The sequence below is a fragment of the Epinephelus lanceolatus genome, chromosome 7 (assembly GCF_041903045.1).
Source record: "Epinephelus lanceolatus isolate andai-2023 chromosome 7, ASM4190304v1, whole genome shotgun sequence".
Classification (NCBI taxonomy): domain Eukaryota; kingdom Metazoa; phylum Chordata; class Actinopteri; order Perciformes; family Serranidae; genus Epinephelus; species Epinephelus lanceolatus.
The window spans coordinates 40297493-40317702 of record NC_135740.1 but is presented as its reverse complement, the minus strand read 5'-3'; the positions used below and the strand labels follow the sequence as shown (position 1 = coordinate 40317702).

Sequence of the window (20210 nt, the reverse complement as noted above, 5' to 3'; positions counted from 1 at the left end):
ACAGCCAAGCTAGCAGCTCTGTTTGACTTTACTCTGTGACATGGCAAGGCTAGCCACCTAAAAAAACAATCAAATCAGATTAACTGCATGCTGTATTAAAAAAACGTTTACTGCTTTACTTTGCCACAGCCCTTTCCAACGGGGAACGGAAGCAATTTTATCGCTCTCTTCAAAACCAGCCTCCACTGACAAAATCAGTTATTTTATCTTGCAGAACACAGGAGCTGTTGGTCTACCACTGCTCGATGAGTTACATTGTTTGTTTTGTGTGACCTTGTTGAATCTGAACTAGCCCTCTACAACTATGGTTCCCAACTGGTGGGTCGCGGTCCAAAAGTGGGTTGCAGGCCCATTCTGACTGGACCGTAACTAACTTGCAATCATGTCAAGCTTGAAAAAACACCCTTTATTATTAAGTACAGTGAATTTTCAGCACAGAGCTTTTATTTTGGAGTCCCGTTTCCTGCTGTAGAGTGAGTGACTAATGGAGAGTGACTTGACAGAGGCAGCAAACTAGCTTGATGACGCGGCCAAACAGACGTGTGACGCCGAATACATCAAACTGTGTGGACCTTGAACTAATGACTAAGGAGAAATATGGACCCTGCGGCTGGACCAGTTGGGAACCAGTGCTTTACAACACCAAAGTCATACAATAATACAAACAACTAAATCATTGAGGTGGTAGTAAACCAGCAGCTTCTCTGTTCAGCAAGGGAATATGTACCTTTTTTGTCGATGGAGTCTGGCTTCAAAGAGAGCATATATAAGTTTCACTTTCAGTCCAGTTACCTGTCAGAAAGGGCTGTCTGATGACAAGGTAAAGTGGTAAAAATATTCTAAATACACATAAACCAATATTGATTTTTTTTTAAAGGTGAAACTTTTTTTTAGGTGGCTACAATATGTTTTGTTGCTGCCCCCGTCCAATGCAGTGGATTGCGAAGCTTCGTGGTGGTACTCATGTCTGCTTCTCCAAACTGGGGATATGCAGACTGCCATCTGCTGTAGGTAATACACTATGGATAAGTACATGATACAACCCCACTTCAAAAAATCCAAACTATCCCATTCTTTTCCCATCCTATATCCTCATTGGAAATGCATATTGACTGTTATTTATGTTATCATAAGTGTCAAATCCCTGTCGTCTCATCATCCATTGACACCTGTGGAATGCAGTTATGTTAATTGTTCCTATAGAGAATCAGGAAAGACATACTGTCCTTTCAACTCTAACTCTATTGCCTCTGTTTTGGTTTCGCCCCTTGATCTGATAAGAGCCCAGTTGGGAACTTCTGGTCCTAAACAAAGACCCATCTGCTTGCAATCTTCCCCACTGTAAGCAGTCCTGCCTCCTGATAGCATGGATGAAGCCCGGCGCACATCAGGGTAAACAAATAGGCTATTCAGTGAAACAACAAACCAACATTATCTATCCTGATGAATAATCCAACAACACCAACAAACAACAACAACACAAAAGTCAAAATGTGGCTTTAGACTAACTACAAATGGTAAAAGGGATCTCTCGCTTGAGTGTGTGAATGTTTGTTTGTGCAGTCAACAAGATGGGCAACTGCTCAACAAACACAGTGACAGGGGGTTCTTCCTACTGAACAGGCTGGATAAATATTCCTGGTGGTGCTAATCAATCACCACAGCCCGGTCGCGGCGGGTCAGAGGTGGGCTTGGGTGATTGGCGCAATACAAAGGAAAGAGGAAGTGTAAGAAGTTTTTTTTAAGGTGGAGGGGGGCAGTAGGAGGTGCGAGGGGGGTTGTTTGGTGACATGTCATCATGTAGACTCTACATGTAGCTGAACGGAATAATCTTACTACATTGGCCACTGCACCTTCTATATTTATATTACTTTCCGCAAGAGAGTGATGCATTAATGAGTCCTTAAACCTGGAAATGAGTTAGCATTTCAGCACTCCTGGTTCTTGTGTCCTGAAGTCAGTGGTTGTTTGTTGAATGGGTTTTTAGTTTGATGCCTGAAATTAGGTCTATGGTAAACACAAGCTTAAGAGACTTTCACATTTTTTAATAAATACCTCACTCGTGAATTCTGAAGTTTTTGGGTGTCTTAAAAAAGGCTAAAAGAGACTTCATAATGTCATCAATGAAACATGGCTTTACAGCCTCGTTGTGGTGGTGACGAGGTCATGCAACAGTAGTTTACTTTGTTTATAGCCTAACGATAGCTTTTTACATCTGGCGACTGCATTTACTCTTCAAAAATGATAAAGGTGGTGTTGATTTGTGAAGACTGTCTTGCTGAACAAAATATGTAAATATCATAAACTTTTTTTGTTCACCAAGGGGATTAACTTCTGCATGAACCAAGATACAGATAACATGCTTTGCCATGGGGCCACCTTTGCAAAATGACAGCAAGCTTGGGGCTGGTTTATAAGCAAACATCAATAATATTTAAATGTATAATGAATGAATTGCCTGTTTCAAGCTTTGGACATTTGCTGTCCTAACTAGTTTTAGCCAAGAGGCAAATCCAGTTGCAGCAGCCCCATGCAGGTCAGTTGTACGCAGGGGCATTTCTAGGATTTGAAGACACTAATAGGTGGTCTAGAACAGTGGTTCCCAACTGGTGGGTTGCAGCCCAAAGGTGGGTCGTGGGTCCATTCTGAATGAACCGCAAATGATATGCAAGTATTTGAAGAACAGTGAATTCTGGCACAGGGCTATTAGAAGATCCTCCCCTTACACTTGTTTTTGTTTCTATATAAACAAGCTTCATTTTGATATTATTTTACACACCCTGGCACCTTCAAAGTACAAAAAAAAATCCCAGTATCAATCAACTAGGGCTGCACCGGTCTCAGAATTATGTCAGTCAAATCAGATTCTTCTTTAATTTTTCCATTTAAAGTTTGTGTGGAGCTCAGCGGGACATTCAGTGTGACAGCGGTATTCATGTAATATAGCAAACAAGCTAACAGTGCGAACGATGGATCTGAACTTTGCAGCAACATTTTTGTCCAACACTAGATATCAAACAGAAGCCAGAGACTGTGTCGTATTGAGTATCTGTGAGCTGTAAATTCACCACTTCCAAGCAAAGGAGAGAAGGTAATTTATTCTCAGAGTTTTGCAGTGGAAAGTTTCCACTCCTCTGTGCTGCTGCATCATGTCTGCTGTTGTCGAGTAGCATGAAAGTCAAGAGTGTTCAATATGTGGGGACCGAAATGGCCCCAAAAGAACACTAACTAGCAAAAAACAAAACAAAAAAAAGAACCCCCAACTGCTCAACTTGAAGCAATCTCAGTCGACTGAAGGGTGTCCAACTGACGATTCAAATCTCTGACTTTCAAGGGGCAGCTCTAGAGCTGCTTCATTTTTTATTGTTTATTGTGTTTTGGCCCGTGTGCCGTAGATTTAGCATCACTGCTGTACATGATAAGGAGGGCGATATGTGTTCAAGTGTTTGGCACGAGAACAGATTATTCTGGTTAGTTTGCAGTTGTGAATAATGTGCCATTTATATGTTGTGAAACAAAGCCAGAGGAAGTTGTGGGACTTTGTGTGCTTGTGTGAAAACCATCCATTTGTTATCTTTTGTCACCCGTTTGTTAGGATGTGATTCAGCTGTTATTAGTCACATTGTGTCTGTATATTGCTGCGTACCTGCTCATGTTTGTCACTGATGTAATACAAAGGCCGGAGGAAGTTGGAAGACTTTGTGCAAAAGGACAGGAAGTTTTAGTTATAAGAGTTAAGCTTTAGGTATTAATACAACCTCAGGCCACTTAAGTTTATATTTACAACGTTCTGCAGAGTCTGAATCAGATGAGGCAACAGTTTCCCTACTCAAAACAACCCTGTTTAAATTTGACAAGAAGCGGAAATCCACTCTGTCTTGCAGCAGCGGTTGAAAGATGGACATCAGGCCTGCTCCTTTCAAACTTAAGTAAACGCCACTTTCTCCCCTCTTTTCTTTTCTCCATCCCTCCCACTCTGTCCATCAAACAGCTGAGGCCCCCAGGAGCCTCCTCTGCTACACCAAGAGCTGACAATTACTTCATTGACACCCCAGCGTCCCATTAATCTTCATTTGTCCCATCATATCCTGCTATTGGTATGGAAATGCCCGCCCATCTCCGGTGTGAACTGACAGTGAGTGTCGGTGGTGGCAAAGGGGGGCGGTGCAGGCAGGCAGGGTGCTCAAACCATAGTGGGTGGAGGGGTGAAAGCGGGGCGCCTATCTGTCCATTTGGCAGCTTCCGTTCCCAATGTATGTCACAGGTTTCTCTTCAAATGACTTGCGCGCGCGCACACACACACACACACACACACACACACACACACACACACACACACAGTAGGGGGTGCAAGCAGGCGGGAGGTAATCTGATTTCTCAGCTGCCTGGGAGACCACTTCCTGAGAGGGAGGCTTGTGGAAGGACGCCTGGGGTTTCCCATCTGTCCACCCAGGGGCTTGACCCCCTCCCTACTGTTATGAGAGTTTCTTTCTCTCTGTCTTCTCCTCTTTAAGCATCTCTCTCCTTCTCAGATATACACACAAATGCACACACACTCTCAGGCTGCTTCTCAGCCGCCACACTGCTAATGGAGTTTGAAATGAGACGGCAACCAGTTGCAGAGGTGGAGGAAGTTGCTGTCATTCCCCCACCACAGCGATGGATCAGTTCTCCACAAGTGGGCTAGAAGAGGGGCGGGAGTGGAGTGTTTGGGGAGGGGGGTTACCCAAAATTTGTATTTGAAGGGTTTCTCTAAGGAGTATCTCAAAGTGCTGACACATATGCAATGTGCAGTTACCAGTCTATATAAAAGAAGTGCAGATGTGACGACTCTTTGTGCTCTAGCTTAGTTGAGACATGTAGTGATTATTATGTATACCATTGAAGTAGAAAAGGATAAAATGATGTGAGTGGAAAATGTCTGGAGATGAATAGATTGTAATTGAAAAATCTTCATCAATAGCTCAAAATACACAATGAGAAAATGTACTTTACTATGACTTGTGGATGACGCTCCCCTGTGTCAATGTCACGGAGCTCTTACAGACAAACTTTATTCTTGTATTAATTATACTTTTTATACCTCTTTCTGTGTACTTTATCTTTTACTATTTATTATTTGTTTATTTCTGACTTGACTGAGTGCTTTTTTGCACAAGAATTCTTATGTATCAACACTGCATGCAGGTGTATAAATGGCTAAGTAAGTTATTATTTTGATAGCTGATTGATCATTTCAGTATTTTTTTAAGCAAAACTGTCAAATATTTGATGGTTCCAGCTTCTTAAATGTGAGAATTTGCTGCTTTTTGTCATTTATAATGATAAATCAAGAGTCTTTGGGTTTTGTGATGAGCATTTTTCACATTTTTTGACATTTTCTAGACTAGACGATTAGTCGAACGATCATGAAAATAATTGGCAGATTAATAGATCATGAAAATAAGTTGCAGCCCTATGTGAGAACAGAAGTTATTATTCAAATCTCTTTCGTCTTTAAAATTCTTGATGATCAAGGGCAAGGAGCACACAGACTTCTTAGAGTTTTCTTATAAACGTAAGTGTAACAGCATCATCCCAAACATTTTTCAGGTACATGGACAGCAGTCTCATGAAACGGCGACTTTGGTCTTACCAGAACTTGTGTTATCCAAATGTCTATTATAAAAGGTGTGGGTAAAATATTTATATGACTGATAGTCGTGATGAACAAAAATTATCACCAAGTGAACTCCAAGAATCGCTCTTTAGGTAAAACTAAAATTTATGTTAAAAAGCAGTCACACCATCGGTTTAGGTGCTGTTATTATTATGATTCAGCACAAGAGATTTTAAGGTACATTTAAAAGGAAGCTGAAGAGGAGACCCAAAGACAAAAACTGGAAGAAAGACAGAGACAGACGGCTGCCTGAGCAGGAGCTTAAGAAGCACCGCGACATCCTCCTTTCCTGTGTCCTTTTTGACAAGCCACAGACTCCGTCTTTGATCAGCACTCAGGAAATTTCATTAGGACGGAGATGGGTGGATAAGAGACCAAAGAAAGCTTTTGTGGATGGGAAGAGGAAGAGAAGGAGATAAAAGGGTAGAAAAATAGAAAATGGAGGGGGGGGGGGGGGGTTGTCATGGAGAGGAAGAACAAAGAAAGTATAGACAAATGATTTAGTCCCACCTGTTGTGTGTTTTAAATCGACTGTGTCATGAGTGAAATCGTAACTCTGTTGTAGGTGATCATTGGTTTGAGCCTAATTAAACCTCAAACCTGAAATGTGATACATTCGTTATATGACGAAAGGTCAGGATAAATTGTCGGAGAAGTGTGAATGTTGGCAGCAACAGATGCTGATGTTCTTGATCAAAACACAACTAATTTCTGGAGTTTGCACACAATCTGATGCCGTACATACCAATAAACCTTAAGTGTTTTAAAGTTATGTATTTTTCCTTTTCAGTCATGATGAACCACTGTTTGATCTCCTGGAAGACGACAGAAAATGACTTGGAACCATTTAGCCAATCAAACTAAACTATATAATCAATGATTCCAAACACTACATCTGAAAACCCAAACCACACAAGCTGTACAAACGCTCTAGCATCTAATTCCACCATGCCAAAACAACCCAGTGACAACATCCAAAGAGTCGAGGTGGACAGACCAGAGCGGGCGACCTTTAACCTTATCAATCATGTACCACAGAGGCAGGGAGGGAAAGGAGGAGACAAGACAGACAAACACACAACATCTCCTCAGCCTTATCAATCAGGGACCAGAGAAGAGGAAGGAGAGATGAAGACAGAGAGCCGGCGTCTGTTTACCTTATCGATCATGTCGGGCCGGTTGGTGGCGGCCAGCACAGTGACGTCTCGGAGCTGCTCGATGCCGTCCATCTCTGTCAGAAGCTGAGCCAGGACCCGGTTGCCTACACCGCCGGAGCCCGTGGAGCTGAAGGGGTGGATGAGAACAGAAGATAGATGAGTGGACAAGATCAAAAAAGGGGGGAATAGAGAAGAGATTGATGTGTGGAGAGACAACAATGGAAGGATGGATGATGGAAAGGGAAAGAAACAAATGTAAACTGGTCAGAAACTGGGTAAAAAGGAAGTTATTGATGGTGTAAAGTGATGAATTACAGATAAATGAATGGGTCGGTGGGAGGACGGACAGCATGCTGTAAAAAAATGAAGGGAACAAGGGTGGAAAGATAAAATGCATAGAAACAGGACATATGGAATGATGAAGGGAAAGAGAGAAAACTTAAAATCAATGTGTGATTGATGAATGAGTGCATGGATGATAAAAAAATATATAGCAGCATGCAACGTCCAACTCAACCCCTGCCTCAAACTTTACCCATTTGTCTCTAATATTTGCTTTATTATGTAATGATGAAAATTACCCAGTTCTTGAATACTTGTAGAGAACTTCTGAATAGTTTCACTGACACTCTGATGGCAGGTTCTTTCATTAGCGCAATTCTTCTTCAAGAAAGAAAAGGCTTTGGCAGCAGAAGGGAGCTTTCCTGCCAATGACGTCCCACTGAACTGCAACTGAAAACACGTCATCCCTCTCAAATAAAGCAGCCTTCCTTTAGACAAAGTTCACAAATATGTCACCTTGTTTGGACTTGTAAATGCTGTACCTCTGTTCTGCCAATTTAGCAACGTCTGGAAATGCTGGAGTTTATCCCACCCAGGTGTCCATACTTAAAGACCAGCATCAGATACTGTGTGTGTGCAATATATGATATTTAAAGGCTGCCACTTTACATGTTTTAAAGTATGTTTTATAACATGGTTTAGCCAAAGAGAAGGTAAAAGAACATTTCAGAAAAGGGGTTGGAAGCAGATCTGCACTTTCCTCCTCATTAACTACATTTACATGCACAAAATATTCTGCTTTTTGCCCTTATTCCGAAAAAGACAAAGCTGTTTACATGGCTAATGAAAATGTATATTCCATTAATATTCCCATTTACATGCAGTTGTGCATACGCTGATTAACGTGCCCCAACATTTCGTCTATCATGTCAACATACAGTATGGAAAAGTGGAACAGCTGTCACTTATGCCATTGTGCTCCTATGCAAATTCCTCAAAGTTTTCCACCACAACCAACCATGCAAAATGAGCTTCCCTCTTTCATTCCTTCAACCACCTTCTTCAAAAGGTTGACGTCACAATATTTATCCAGCAATCTGTTGATGCCCATTTCTTTCATCGTGTTTAAAAGTAGGTGTGTTTCTTCCTCTGACCAGATATGTGGGCTTTTTTGGGCATGCATCTCTACGCCAGCCTTGCAAACTGTTGGTGAGTTGGTTTGTGTACAGCATATCCATGACAACGCATCAGCTGGCTGTAAACAGTTAAGACGCCATGTTGAGATGTATATTACGAATGTGCTGAATACATGTTCAAAGAACACTCCTAAAGCTAAAATAATTCTGACATATCCCACGTCTTCATCAGGAAATGCTACATTTGGAATAAGGCCTAATTTGGAAAATCCAAACGATCATGCTGTTTACATGACCAGTATCAAATTCGGGAAACTGTAAAACTCGGAATAACATTGGAATATTAGTGAGCCTTTACACATCCATCCCACTGGTAACTGCTTGAGATAGGTTTTGCTTTCTGCTTTCTCCAGTGTTGTTTGCGCTATGTTGACCAGTGAAAGAGCAGTGCGCATCAAGATGGCTAATGTTGGTGTTAGAGGCATAAATTCAGCCATAAATGTTTGAGCCTCTGTCAGACCCAGACTCAGATGAGGAGTCTGCTGTGCAACAAAATCTGCAACTAGCAAATGCTACTAAGTGTCATTAGGATCTTTTATTTATGTTGTTTGTTTAGCTCGTTAGCTTGTGGGCTAACTGCCTGACACAGTGTTAACAGTTGTGAAACACAGTAATACCTACTATGATCAGATTTTTGGTAGACAGTGGAAGGAAGCTCAAAGTTTTCGGTTAGCATCTCCCATGTTTGCTGTCAATACTGTCACTATGCTAATGCTAACTCTATGTGCTGACAAGTCGCTATGAGCCAGAGCAAAGAATCAAGTCACGCTACTTCTGTGTGTGTTGTAATCTGAGCTTTTCTGTGTTTTTTTTTTTGTTTTTTTTGACATGCCCGTCTGCCCACGTCAGCATTTTAGCTCATGTCAGTATCCCAACAGCTAGCTCATCGCCACGGCTTTGCACTGCCCTCATTCAAAGGTCACTGCTGATACGTGGTTGGCTTCATCACAGAAGCGTAGCATCCACCCTGCAGTTCCCCCTTGGTTAACATCATTAGCTCTTTTAGCAGTGTTGCGTTTTTGTAGTGCTTGTTATCGAGTTAGCACTTTTAGCTGCTAGCCACCAGCTCAGGCACCTCCATGTTGAGAACCATGTGCAGACAACTCATATGCTGTGACTTTTGTATAGAGCCCCTAAATGAGTGCTAAATGAGGCTAAATAATTTCCAAAAACAGCTGGGCATTGTGGTTTGTAGCAAATGTTACTCAAACAGGGTTACAGGGACTATTTTCAGCAGCGGATTAATACACATTTGATGCTCTAGTGAGTATTTAGGGCAGCAGGATGGCGTACTCAGCGTAAACAAGTGTTTGAGTTCATGGTAATGAGAGAACATGTCACCCACTGCAGCAGTGTGTCTCATTTATGTGTTTTTTTTAATAGCTTTTGGAGCAATGGAGCTGTATGGCACAGGGGAATAACATGTGTTGCCAGTAGGAAATATATAATATAGAATATCAACAGCTTTTATCCTTTAAGAAACTCATCAGCGAGTTAGTCAGTGCATTACAAGGTGGTTATTTTCCATAACGCAGTGCAGACAGCCACCCTTCTCAGCTCAGACACACACACAGTCTCTGTTGACAGGGCCAGCGGAAGTGCCAGACGTCATTAGCAGAGACAAGGCCGCAGAGGAACACAAAGGAGCTCTGTCACTGAGATATGGAGGCAGAGCAGGAGGGAGAGAGGGAGGGAGGGGGAGAAAGTTTGGGTGAGGGGAGATAGTGGGGAGAAAAGGAAGGAGGGAAGAGGATTAGGGAAAGGAGGGCAGAGAGATGAACTGCAGAGAGAAAGAAGATGAGGGCAAAAATATGGGACGAAAAGAATAAAGGTGGTGAGAAAGAGAGGATGTCAGAAAGACACACTATAGAGAAAGATGAGGGTGACAGAAAAGGGAGCGAGGGAGAGAAGCTTCCATTGAAACATTTGACTCTCTTTTATGAATTGTTCTTTTCAAATCTAACAATTGTCTTTCATTTCTCATAATTATCTTTTCTATTCTAGGTTCTCCGTCAGTTTATTTTCATTCGGTCAATCCTGAGCATTTTTTGTCTTCATCATCTGTCAGTCTCTGCATCTGTCTAACATTCACTGTCTGTTTTCGTCTCCCCCAGTTTGCCTGTCTTCCTGTCTTCTTCCTGTCTTCTTCATATCATTCCACCAGTTTGGACTCGTGGCAGGTAGGCTGACAGATTTACAGGTGCTTCTCATCTCCTGCCTCGAGAGGAAAAAAAAAAGAAAACAACACACACGTACACTGTACAGCCGAGGCTGTCTGGTTGTGTCAACAGTTTTGAATTCTTGCCGGCGTGCGTGAGCCACTTCATTGATTAAACATGGCAGGAAGTGAAGACCAATAAATAACATTTATAGTTCAGTGCTAAGTGCTTTTTTTTTTAATGGCGAGTGGCCTTGAGGCGCGTGTCCAGCCCCACGTCCATCGCAGCCAGCTGACAGACTCTCACGCTATACTGCATTACTGCTGAAAGCTGGCTGTAGCTGTGAGGAGCACCAGAGTGCATTTATGAAGTTGAACATCAAAATAAAAATGGGCGGGGGCGAGGGGTGAGGGTTCAATCACTATAATAAATACAGACAGAACATGTCAGTCCCACCGGCAAAAAATACTGACTGATGAAGACAAGTTGCAATAGAGACGTATTCTGTACGTTGGAAATGAGTCCAGACAGCACAGAACATCAAAGTATAAAGTCTGTGTTCCAGGTTTCTTCAGGAAACACATTCTCTAAAGTGCTGTCGACTGAACAGCCTGGCTTGGAAGTTTGGAAGACTTTAAGGGATAGTTTGGATCTTTTGAAGTGGGGCTGTATGAGGTACTTATCCATAGCTTCCCACAGAACTGTGTGGCTGTAGCTGGTTTTATCATTCTGAGTCCCCTCTCTAAATTCTGAGGTTTTTGCAGGTCCCTGAACACAGCCAAGGTGAAACGCTTCATGAGTTTTTTTTCAGCAGCAGTTTGTGGAGTTTGAGTTACAGGGTGGATAACTGATCAGTCGATCCGATCAGAGCTGATAAGATCAGATCTATAGTTGAGAAAAGCAGCTGCTGCAGATGCAAGTGAATGCAAACTTTAACACCCAGCGCAATGAACGGTTAACTTTCACTTTCACTGCTTCGTCTGTGCCCAGAGTACACTCCACTCTGCACGCTGAGAGTGTGGTGTGATGAATTACCAAACTGTATTCATTCATTTTCCGTAACTGCTTATCCTGTTAGGGGTCTGTTGGGGGACTGGAGCCTATCCCAGCTGGCATTGGGCGAGAGGCGGGGTTCACCCTGGACAGGTCACCAGACTATCACAGGGCTGACACATAGAGACAGACAACCATTCACACGCACTTGCATGTCTCTGGATTGTGGGAGGAAGCCGGAGTACCCGGAGAAAACCCACTCACTCCTAGAGAATGGTCCAGCGGCAAAATTGAAAATCAATAAACAATGTGTGGGAAACCCTGACCCTAGACGTAAATGTGCAAAATGGAAGCGTAAGGGCTAAGTGGTGGGGATAAGGGGTGTGTTGGGGTTGAGCCTAGATGTCAGTAGGCATGTTCCCAGTTTGGAGAAACAGGATGGAGTCCAACATAGAAGCTGTAATGTACTGCTGTGGAAGTGGATGAAACAAAATGTGTTTTAGCCACCAAAAAAATCAATATCAGTTAAAGTCAACGTTAAATTTAAAAGATTTTCACCTCTATACCTTGCTGTCAGACGGTAATTTCCGATGGTAAACTGAAGCCATTACATCACTCTCCTGAAAGCCAGACTCTACTGAGAAAACAGCAATCTAAAATAGCTGAAAACAGAAGCTGCTGGTCTACCGCTGCCACGATCAGTTAGTTTGTCTGTGTTGGTGTGTCACTTTGGCGTTTAAAATTGGTTAGTCTAGATTCACCGAAGTTTGGGTTTGCCCAAATATAAAACATCTTGAAGAACCAAAACAAGACACTGGAAGTGAGACAAAGTATTAAAAGCTGGCACAGGTGGCACAAATCACTGGCACACCAATTATCGCTGCAACGTGTAGTTATATTTCCGGGGAGGTGCACGTCAGGCCACAGCGTAGATATGGCGTCAAATCGACACAGAGGGATAAATCCCAACAAGCAGTAGTAATAGTTGTAGTAATGACTGTAGCCATGGCAACAGTGACATTGGATGTTGTGGCTGTAATATTAATACTACTAACAGCAACAATTATAATGCTAGTTTGAGTCCTGACAGAGAAGGAGGTAATTAATATAATGTATATTAATGTATAATCAATGAATCAATGTAACAGTTACACCTCTGGTTGGTAACATACCATACTGTATACTGGATATCAGGAAACCCTGCTCTGAGAACATTTAATGAAAGGTGGTGACTCTAATAAGAAAAGATCAGATGGAATAGTATAGTATACTTTTCTGTTTAACAAAAACTGTTGAGATATAATTCAACATTTCATGATCAGAATCAGTTTAACAAAAACAAAGATATGTTGTTTCTCAGACGCTGTATAACTTTAAAGCATCTGACTGAGAGCCCACGTAGAAGTTACAGGGACAGCCCGTTGGCCTTTCTGTGCTCCTTCCTACAACATTTAGTTTCATCGACTGGTTTACCAGGAAGCATGCTGCATATTTAGCCTTCCCCATCTGCCGCGGACGGGCACAATGAAGTGTTTGTGCTCCTCCGGTCTGTGTCCTCTGTCCGCCCCCCGTCCTCTTTCCTTTAAGCCACAGATGTTCCCAGTGCCATCCCACTAAAGCGCCTCCGGACAAGACTGTGTTCTGTGTTTGCCGGTAGCGAAAAGCCGCAAAAGTCTAAGAGGACACCATGGGAACTGAGTGGCTGGCTTTGATAGTGCAGTCATGCAGACTTTTTGGGATGTTTGCTGCATCCATTCATAAGTGAATCTTTGTGAGGCAAGCTGGGACAGAGGCAAGGGATGGTAAATTAAAGCAGGCCGCAGCGATGACTGGGCATTTGTCATTGCTGGACAATGAATGACCACAGTGCTGAAAATAGTAAACAGTGGACAGTGGCAGCGGTCAGCGGTGAACTTTCAGAGAGGAAGTCAACATTCATCAAGTGGGCAGGAACTGTGTTTTTGCCATTAATGTTGCAGTCATTGCGTCTTTTCTTCTAATTCTAGCCCTCTTTCTGTGATGTTAAAAGTAACGCACTGTACCTTCCTCTTTCACTGGCGAGAGCGTCAATCTCATCAAAGAAGACGATGGAGGGAGCGACGGCCCTCGCCTTCCGAAACACCTGCAAGCAGAGTTAGCAACAATGGAAGAGAGAAAAACAGGACAAATCTTTAACAGGACAAATGAATCATTCTCAGCACAAACATACACAGGAAATACAGCACTTGTTCATGTCATAAATTACACCTCAGGTCGTTAGCAACTATAAATAGTTTGGATGCGTTTACAGGGTTCAGCTTGCATAATTTTAACTCAACAGTATTGGCAAACCATTGTAAATCTTTTATTGGAATGAAATTAAAAATACTTACCTCTCTCACAGCTCTTTCAGACTCTCCAACATACTTGCTCAGTAGTTCTGGACCCTAAAAAAGTCAAATTTAAAGGGCATTTTACATTTCGTCTATAATTTGTTTCATACATATATCATGATTTCTTAAGTGACATGGTACGTAAGCTGACTTTGCCCCTGAGAAGTGGAGGGGATGGTGGATGGCATGACACCCAGGCAACATGGCTGCTAAGCTCCAGAACACCGCTTGAGACCAACAAACAACGAAGCTGGATGTTTATTAGCTTTCCAGCGGCATTTGAGCCACCAAACCCAGGTGTTTCTTAATGACACATCACGGTTTTTAATGACACACTGCACTGTATCCAGTGGCGTCTCCAGCAGTGTTTGAGCCACCAAACCTGTGTACTTTAGCAACATATTTCACCATTTCCAACGGCATTTGAGATACTGAGCCCTGGTGATTTTTTAGTGACACATCGCCCCATTTCCAGTGGTGTTTGAGCCACCAAACCAGAGTGGTTTTTGTTACACATTGCAGCGTTTCCAGCAGCGTTTGAGCCACTGAACCCAGGTGTTTTTTGCGACACATTGCAGTGTGTCCTGCAAAGTTTGAGCCACCAACACATAGAAGCATTTCATGCGGCATTTTAGCTTCTCAGCCTGGATGTAATGAAGCGATATATAGCACTGTTTGGAGCAGCATTTGAGCTATCGAGCCCAGGCGCTTTATAGAGACACAACATAGCATTTCCAGCTGCATCTCCAGCTGCGTTTTCAGCTGCGTTTCCACTTGCTTTTCCAGCTGTGTTTACAGCTGTGTTTGAGCCATCAAACCCTGGTGTTTTTTAGTGACAAGTATTGCCATTTCCAACAGCTTGTCTGGTGGTGTTTAAGCCACTAATTGTGACACATCGCGCGATTTCCAGCAGCATTTAAGCCTCCGAAACCCTGATGTTTTTATGCAACAAATAAGGCTGTTTCTAGAGGTGTCTGAGCCACCAAAACTGGGTGCGTTTTAGCGACATCTTGCAGTGTTCCCAGCAGTGAGTGTGGGTGTGTTCTAAACCAAAACACCTTTTCCTAACCAAGTGATTTTTGTGCCTTAACATAACCACGTTAACCACAGCATTGTTGAAACATAAAGAAATCTTAAGTTTTGAACATATCTGCTGGGTAATAATATACACATGCAACGTATGCTAAGCTTGCATAAACATATAATGCCAACATTTATTCTGGTGATTGAGTTGATAATTTGACATACTGACAACTAGAAATAATGAGGTCCTGCATCATAGTAATCAATAATCAAGCTCAGGTGCTATGTTTAAAGTAGTTTAAAGTATCTGATATGAAGCAGTGGTAAATAATTGGCATCATCGTCAGGACGCTCATGAGTAATCACGGTCATGTTTGTGAAGTATCACCTGGTGGCATTGTGTCTGTAGATATTCTAAAACTGAGAGCTACCATTCTGACAGACCAGAGAGGCAGCTGCTGTTCTGTGGTGTCTTTTGGAGATTAAAAAGAGGAACACAGTGAAACGGTGATAACACAGCGTGAGAATGTCATGAAGGGCAGCAGGGTGTGTGTGTGGTGTAATTCCACAGCTTCTGTGTTCACTGTACACTGTGTACTGTTTCATGTTTGTGTGTAACACTCTGTGGTTAAGCTGGCAATTACAGAAATTTACCCACAGTGTGGATCAGCATTGACATGTCTGCAGGTACAATAGTACACAGTCCCCCCACATTTTTACACATGAATTTAAAAACTTTTCCATTACTTTTCTTTAATATTTCACCCCATCTTCATGACTTAATTTCAGTAGTTTTAAATGGGTAAGACTATGAACAGGCAGTTTACAGGCATTTGTGGATAATCAAACTGCTATGGCTTACTGTCTTTACACCCAAGTTAGACATTCCTGCCACCAACTAGCTGCATATGCCAATCGACCAGACTGGCACATACTGGTACTTCTCAAAATGTCATGGTTGCGCCTCTTTTTAGGGGACAAAAAACCAGAGATCTCATCAACAGTCACGAAGCGCAGCACTGCACGCATGATGTTATTCAACTTTTGGGTATTTTATGAACATAATTCAAACAATAGCCAAAACAATGTATATTTAAGCTTTTCCAAAACATTCTATTAATTCCAAAACATTCCAGGACTGGAAAAAGTTTTTCTAATTTCATAAATTTCCAGGAATTTCATGACCTTGGGGACCCTGACAGTAATACCAGGGTTTTCACTCATGTTTGATTGTGGACAGTAAAAACTGAGCTTTCACAGATATGAAGTATACCTGACATTAGCAGTGGCAGTTAAGTAATTTATGTTGGTCTTTCACTTTCAATGTCAGAATACATCATTTTTGTTGCCAGATGCTTTCTTGAATTTAATAATTTTTCTGTTGGTTGAGAGGTAGAACTTATGAGCCTTGATCAAATCATTTTATGTGTTGAATCATTTGACAGCATAAATGGAAAAATGCATCACTGACAACAACTAAAGAATGAATTCAGATGTAGTGAAACACAATATAAGTGATGACGGACTCAGTGTAATGACCAGTCTGTCTGTCTGTCTGACCACAATGGCTCTGACGCAAAAATCTGTTCTTTGCTGACAAAGAGGGGGAAGAGGAGATTAAGCCATTTTCCAAGTGTTTAGACATTTCAGTGTGGACAGGAAACCTTTCAAAAGCCCAGTTTCCACCAAACTCTTTCAGTATAGTACCTTAGGAACCAACAGTAACCCTTCAGACATGGTACCTAGACCCTAGTGTTTCCACTGCAAACAGTTCTCTTAAATGTGGGCGGGGCTGTTGTCACTCACTGTATTTCCTCATCACTGGTGACACAGATTCAAGTCTGCACCTTGTTTATCGTCCACAGAACGAGGCTGCACGCCGACATTTTCAGAACAAAGTAGAACAGGCTACAGTGAGAGTCTCTCTCCATGGGACATTTAAAAATAACAGCTTTGTGCATTTAGTCCTTCTCAGGCAAGCTCAGGGGTTTAGTGTTGCTGTAGCCCACAGGAATGATGCTCTGCAACTCTTTTTTTTTCCTCAGAGTGAGGATTAGAATATATGCCGTCCTGGTCGGAATTAATACACATAAATACTTGAAGATCCACTCATTACTAAAAGTGTCTGTCATATAAAAACTAATTGAATGGTCAAAGTTGTCACAGTGAAATTTAAGGTGTGCTGATGGATTCATTGTCAACTCATGCATTGAGTAACATTACAAGTCAATGTTCCCCCTTAAAAGTTGCCGGCAGTCGGCCCAGTGAATGAAGTTATTTTTTCTCAGACTCCAGCTGCTGTGAGAGGCAGCAAAACATCCTTTCATTTTATAGTTACAGTTTACTAATAAAACTCTCCACAGTATGAACAGTGGTTACATGAGCCTCAAAACCAGACACAACTCAGACTCAGACTGCAGTGTTCACAGCTCCACCTTTTAGTACCAGATCTGTGTGCTAGGTACCCCAACAGAGGGGGGACCAAACATGACAGTAGGGAACAGGTCCCTACCGGTAGGGAACAGGTCCACTGGTACCATCCACAACTTTTCACAGTGGAAACAGAAAGAAAGCGTACCATGCTTCGACCACACCACTGAACTCTACATGCACTACTACCACCACCAATTAAACTGTTATTACTGCTACTAACTGAACCTCCTAAGCCCCCTCACTGTCTTCTCCCTCTCCTTCAGACCATTCCTCCCTCTTCTCTCCTTCACTCTGAGGCAGATAAACATCCACTCAGCCCTCAGAAGAACTTCCTCCCCTGCAATCCACCCTTTCAACACCTCTGGGCTGACGGAGGAGACGACACTTAACTCCCAGCCCTTTTGTCTCCTGCAGTAAGTGTGGAGATTGACTCATTAATCCCAGGTTCCTCTCTCTGAGGCAGAGCCAAGGGCTGGACATGGTGAGTTTAAAACCATTGACAGTGTAGAGATATGAGCTGTGTGTGCTGGTGTGTGTGTTGGTGCGCGGATGTGAGCGTGTTTGAGTGGCTGCACTGGGAGGAAACTGAAATTGACAAGATGATAATAGGGCTTTTTCACACAGAGGAAACAGGCTGAGCCTTAAAGTATCCACATTTAAATCTGGATAACGTATCTATGTCAAAGCAACCGCTGCACTGGAAAAACCTGATACTGTTATTTCAGATGCTGGAGAGCAGCTTTCAGCGGGAGGGACAGGATGTTTTTTAACCTTTTCCTGAGGCAGATACTGCTGCACAAGATTATAGTACAACTCTTTTAGTAATCACCTTTGTGTCAAACACAAAACATCATTCAATAACAATGATAATGTCTCTAAAATCAGAATGAAAGTGAAAACATTTTGAATTTCAGCTTTGGTACATTTGTGAAATATGTTTTTCCAAGGTGTATTTGAAAACAAGATTATAGTTAAATTTGTTCATGTGATTGTTGACCTCTGACCTCAGCATTTCTCCCCAAAATATGACCTCTTTTCCATTCTTTAAAATTGTACAATCACACTTTCAGTTTGGTCTGGATAAGACTAAAGTTTAGACGTAATTGGAGGACTTGTTCATACCACAACATCATAAAGCGAAATAAAACACAACAAACAAAAACAAGCCTTCAAATCACACCCGCATTTGCAGATGGCCCAACGACCCCGGTTGAGAGATTCGTGTCGAAGCTCTCTGTCTTGCATGGCAACAGCTCAGGAAATGTTTACTGATCAAAAATTCAACAAGCTGATCAATCAGTCTCTGTCAGCCCGGCCTGAATGGGCAGAGGTGCAGGTGACAGAGGGGGTGGCAGAGAGGATGGGGTGATGAATGAGAGGGGACAAACACAGGGTCAAAGGTCAGACAGGGAAGCTTTCTGCAGAGGAAGTTGGGCAGACAGACCGCCTCCAGGTCATCAGGGAAACATCTCCACTACATTGATATATTGGATATACGGTGTGTGTGAGTTAATTTTTAATCTGTGCAAATCCTCTTGACTCACCAGTCGTGTATCGGGCTAAAATTCGGGGGAAATGTTTGTGAAATACGGACGCACCGATCCAACTTTTTCAATCCTGGTACCAAGACTTGGGCTAAGGCTATTGGCTGATACCGGGATTATCTAATAACAGTGTTTTATTAATAACCTGTGTGCCTCACTGTGTGGAAGTGACTGGGATCATGCTTTTATGTGTAAGACATCATCAGGGTTGACTGGAACATTGCTTTCCTAACGCTGTAAAACAAAATGTAACCAATAAATACTTATATGAGAAATCTGAAATACCTCAAAACAACTGTTGTTAGCTCCCACAGCTGTGCGGCCTATTGGCGGGCTGCTGACGCATGATGTAATACGCACACATGCAATCAAAAGTAAACATTAGTAGAACTTGTTCGAACCCCAGAGTGGGGGAGCCCTTCTGCGTGGAGTCTGCATGTTCTCCCCCTGTCAGTGCGCTTTTCCTCCAGGTACTCCGGCTTCCTCCCACAATCCAAAGCCATGCAGGTTAATTGGTGACTCTAAATTGTCCGTAGGTGTGAATGTGAAGCCCCTTTTACACTGCCAGATTTTCCACGAATGCTGGGCCGTTTAGACACACAAAGCCGGACTGGCGAGTTGATCCGAGGTGCCCAATTTTCCACCTTGTAGGGTAGTCATATTGGCGGAACCCTTTCAGTTTAAACAGACCCAGGCGGCCTTCCGTAACAGGAGGGGCTGTTGAAGACTTGTGGGAGGAACTGTTGATGACGCCGCACGTGCGAGCCACTGGCGGTGGATAAACAGGAAACAGCTGATAGCAGGAATTAGTGAGCAGCTAGTAGCAAGAGGGAAACACAAACCTGACAGACACTGTAAAGATGAGCAACTGGGGAGACAAGGAATTGCGCGCCCTCCTTGTCCTCGCAAAAGAAGAGGCCATTAACTATCAAGTGACAGGAACGGTGACGAATGGGCCGACTTAGGAAAGAATCGCCAAAGGACTGACCAGCCGCAGCTTCCCTCCCATGTCATTGTGTACGTCACACGTTGAGCTACACATTTTGTTACTTGCTCACGCCCCCCATTGCCCCGAAAACGCACATTCTGTATGAACAAAAGTAGGCAGACGGCATTTTGCCACACTTCCCAGCCAATGCTGAAAGAAGAGTGATTGGGCTTTCCTGCAAATTTGCACAATTCCTATCTAAAAAGGGCCAAAGACTCTTTGCTCATCTGTGGCTCAGCTTGAAGCTTTCCCTCACTCATAAGCTCCAACTCAAAGCGCTCCAACTCTAATTGCCGTCTTGCCTGAACATTGGCTAGTTCAGCTTCACGCAAACGGGCATTCTGTCTTAACTTTTCTAACTCCAAAGCATACTCCTTTTCCTGTTGTAACTGTAGCAGGAGAAG

At 42.7% G+C, this 20210-nt stretch overlaps 1 protein-coding gene across 1 annotated transcript in view; it reads right to left on the bottom strand.

Moving 5' to 3' along the window:
• The window catches only part of afg2a (AAA ATPase AFG2A), a 159688-nt gene that overhangs the window by 97270 nt on the left and 42208 nt on the right, over positions 1-20210 (bottom strand). Inside the window, exons 13-15 of the mRNA XM_033632820.2 lie at positions 13819-13872; positions 13489-13568; positions 6817-6943 (exon numbers count right to left, since the gene is read on the bottom strand). Of these exons, the coding sequence (XP_033488711.2) occupies positions 6817-6943; positions 13489-13568; positions 13819-13872 (261 nt within the window). The remainder of the gene's footprint in view (positions 1-6816; positions 6944-13488; positions 13569-13818; positions 13873-20210) is intronic.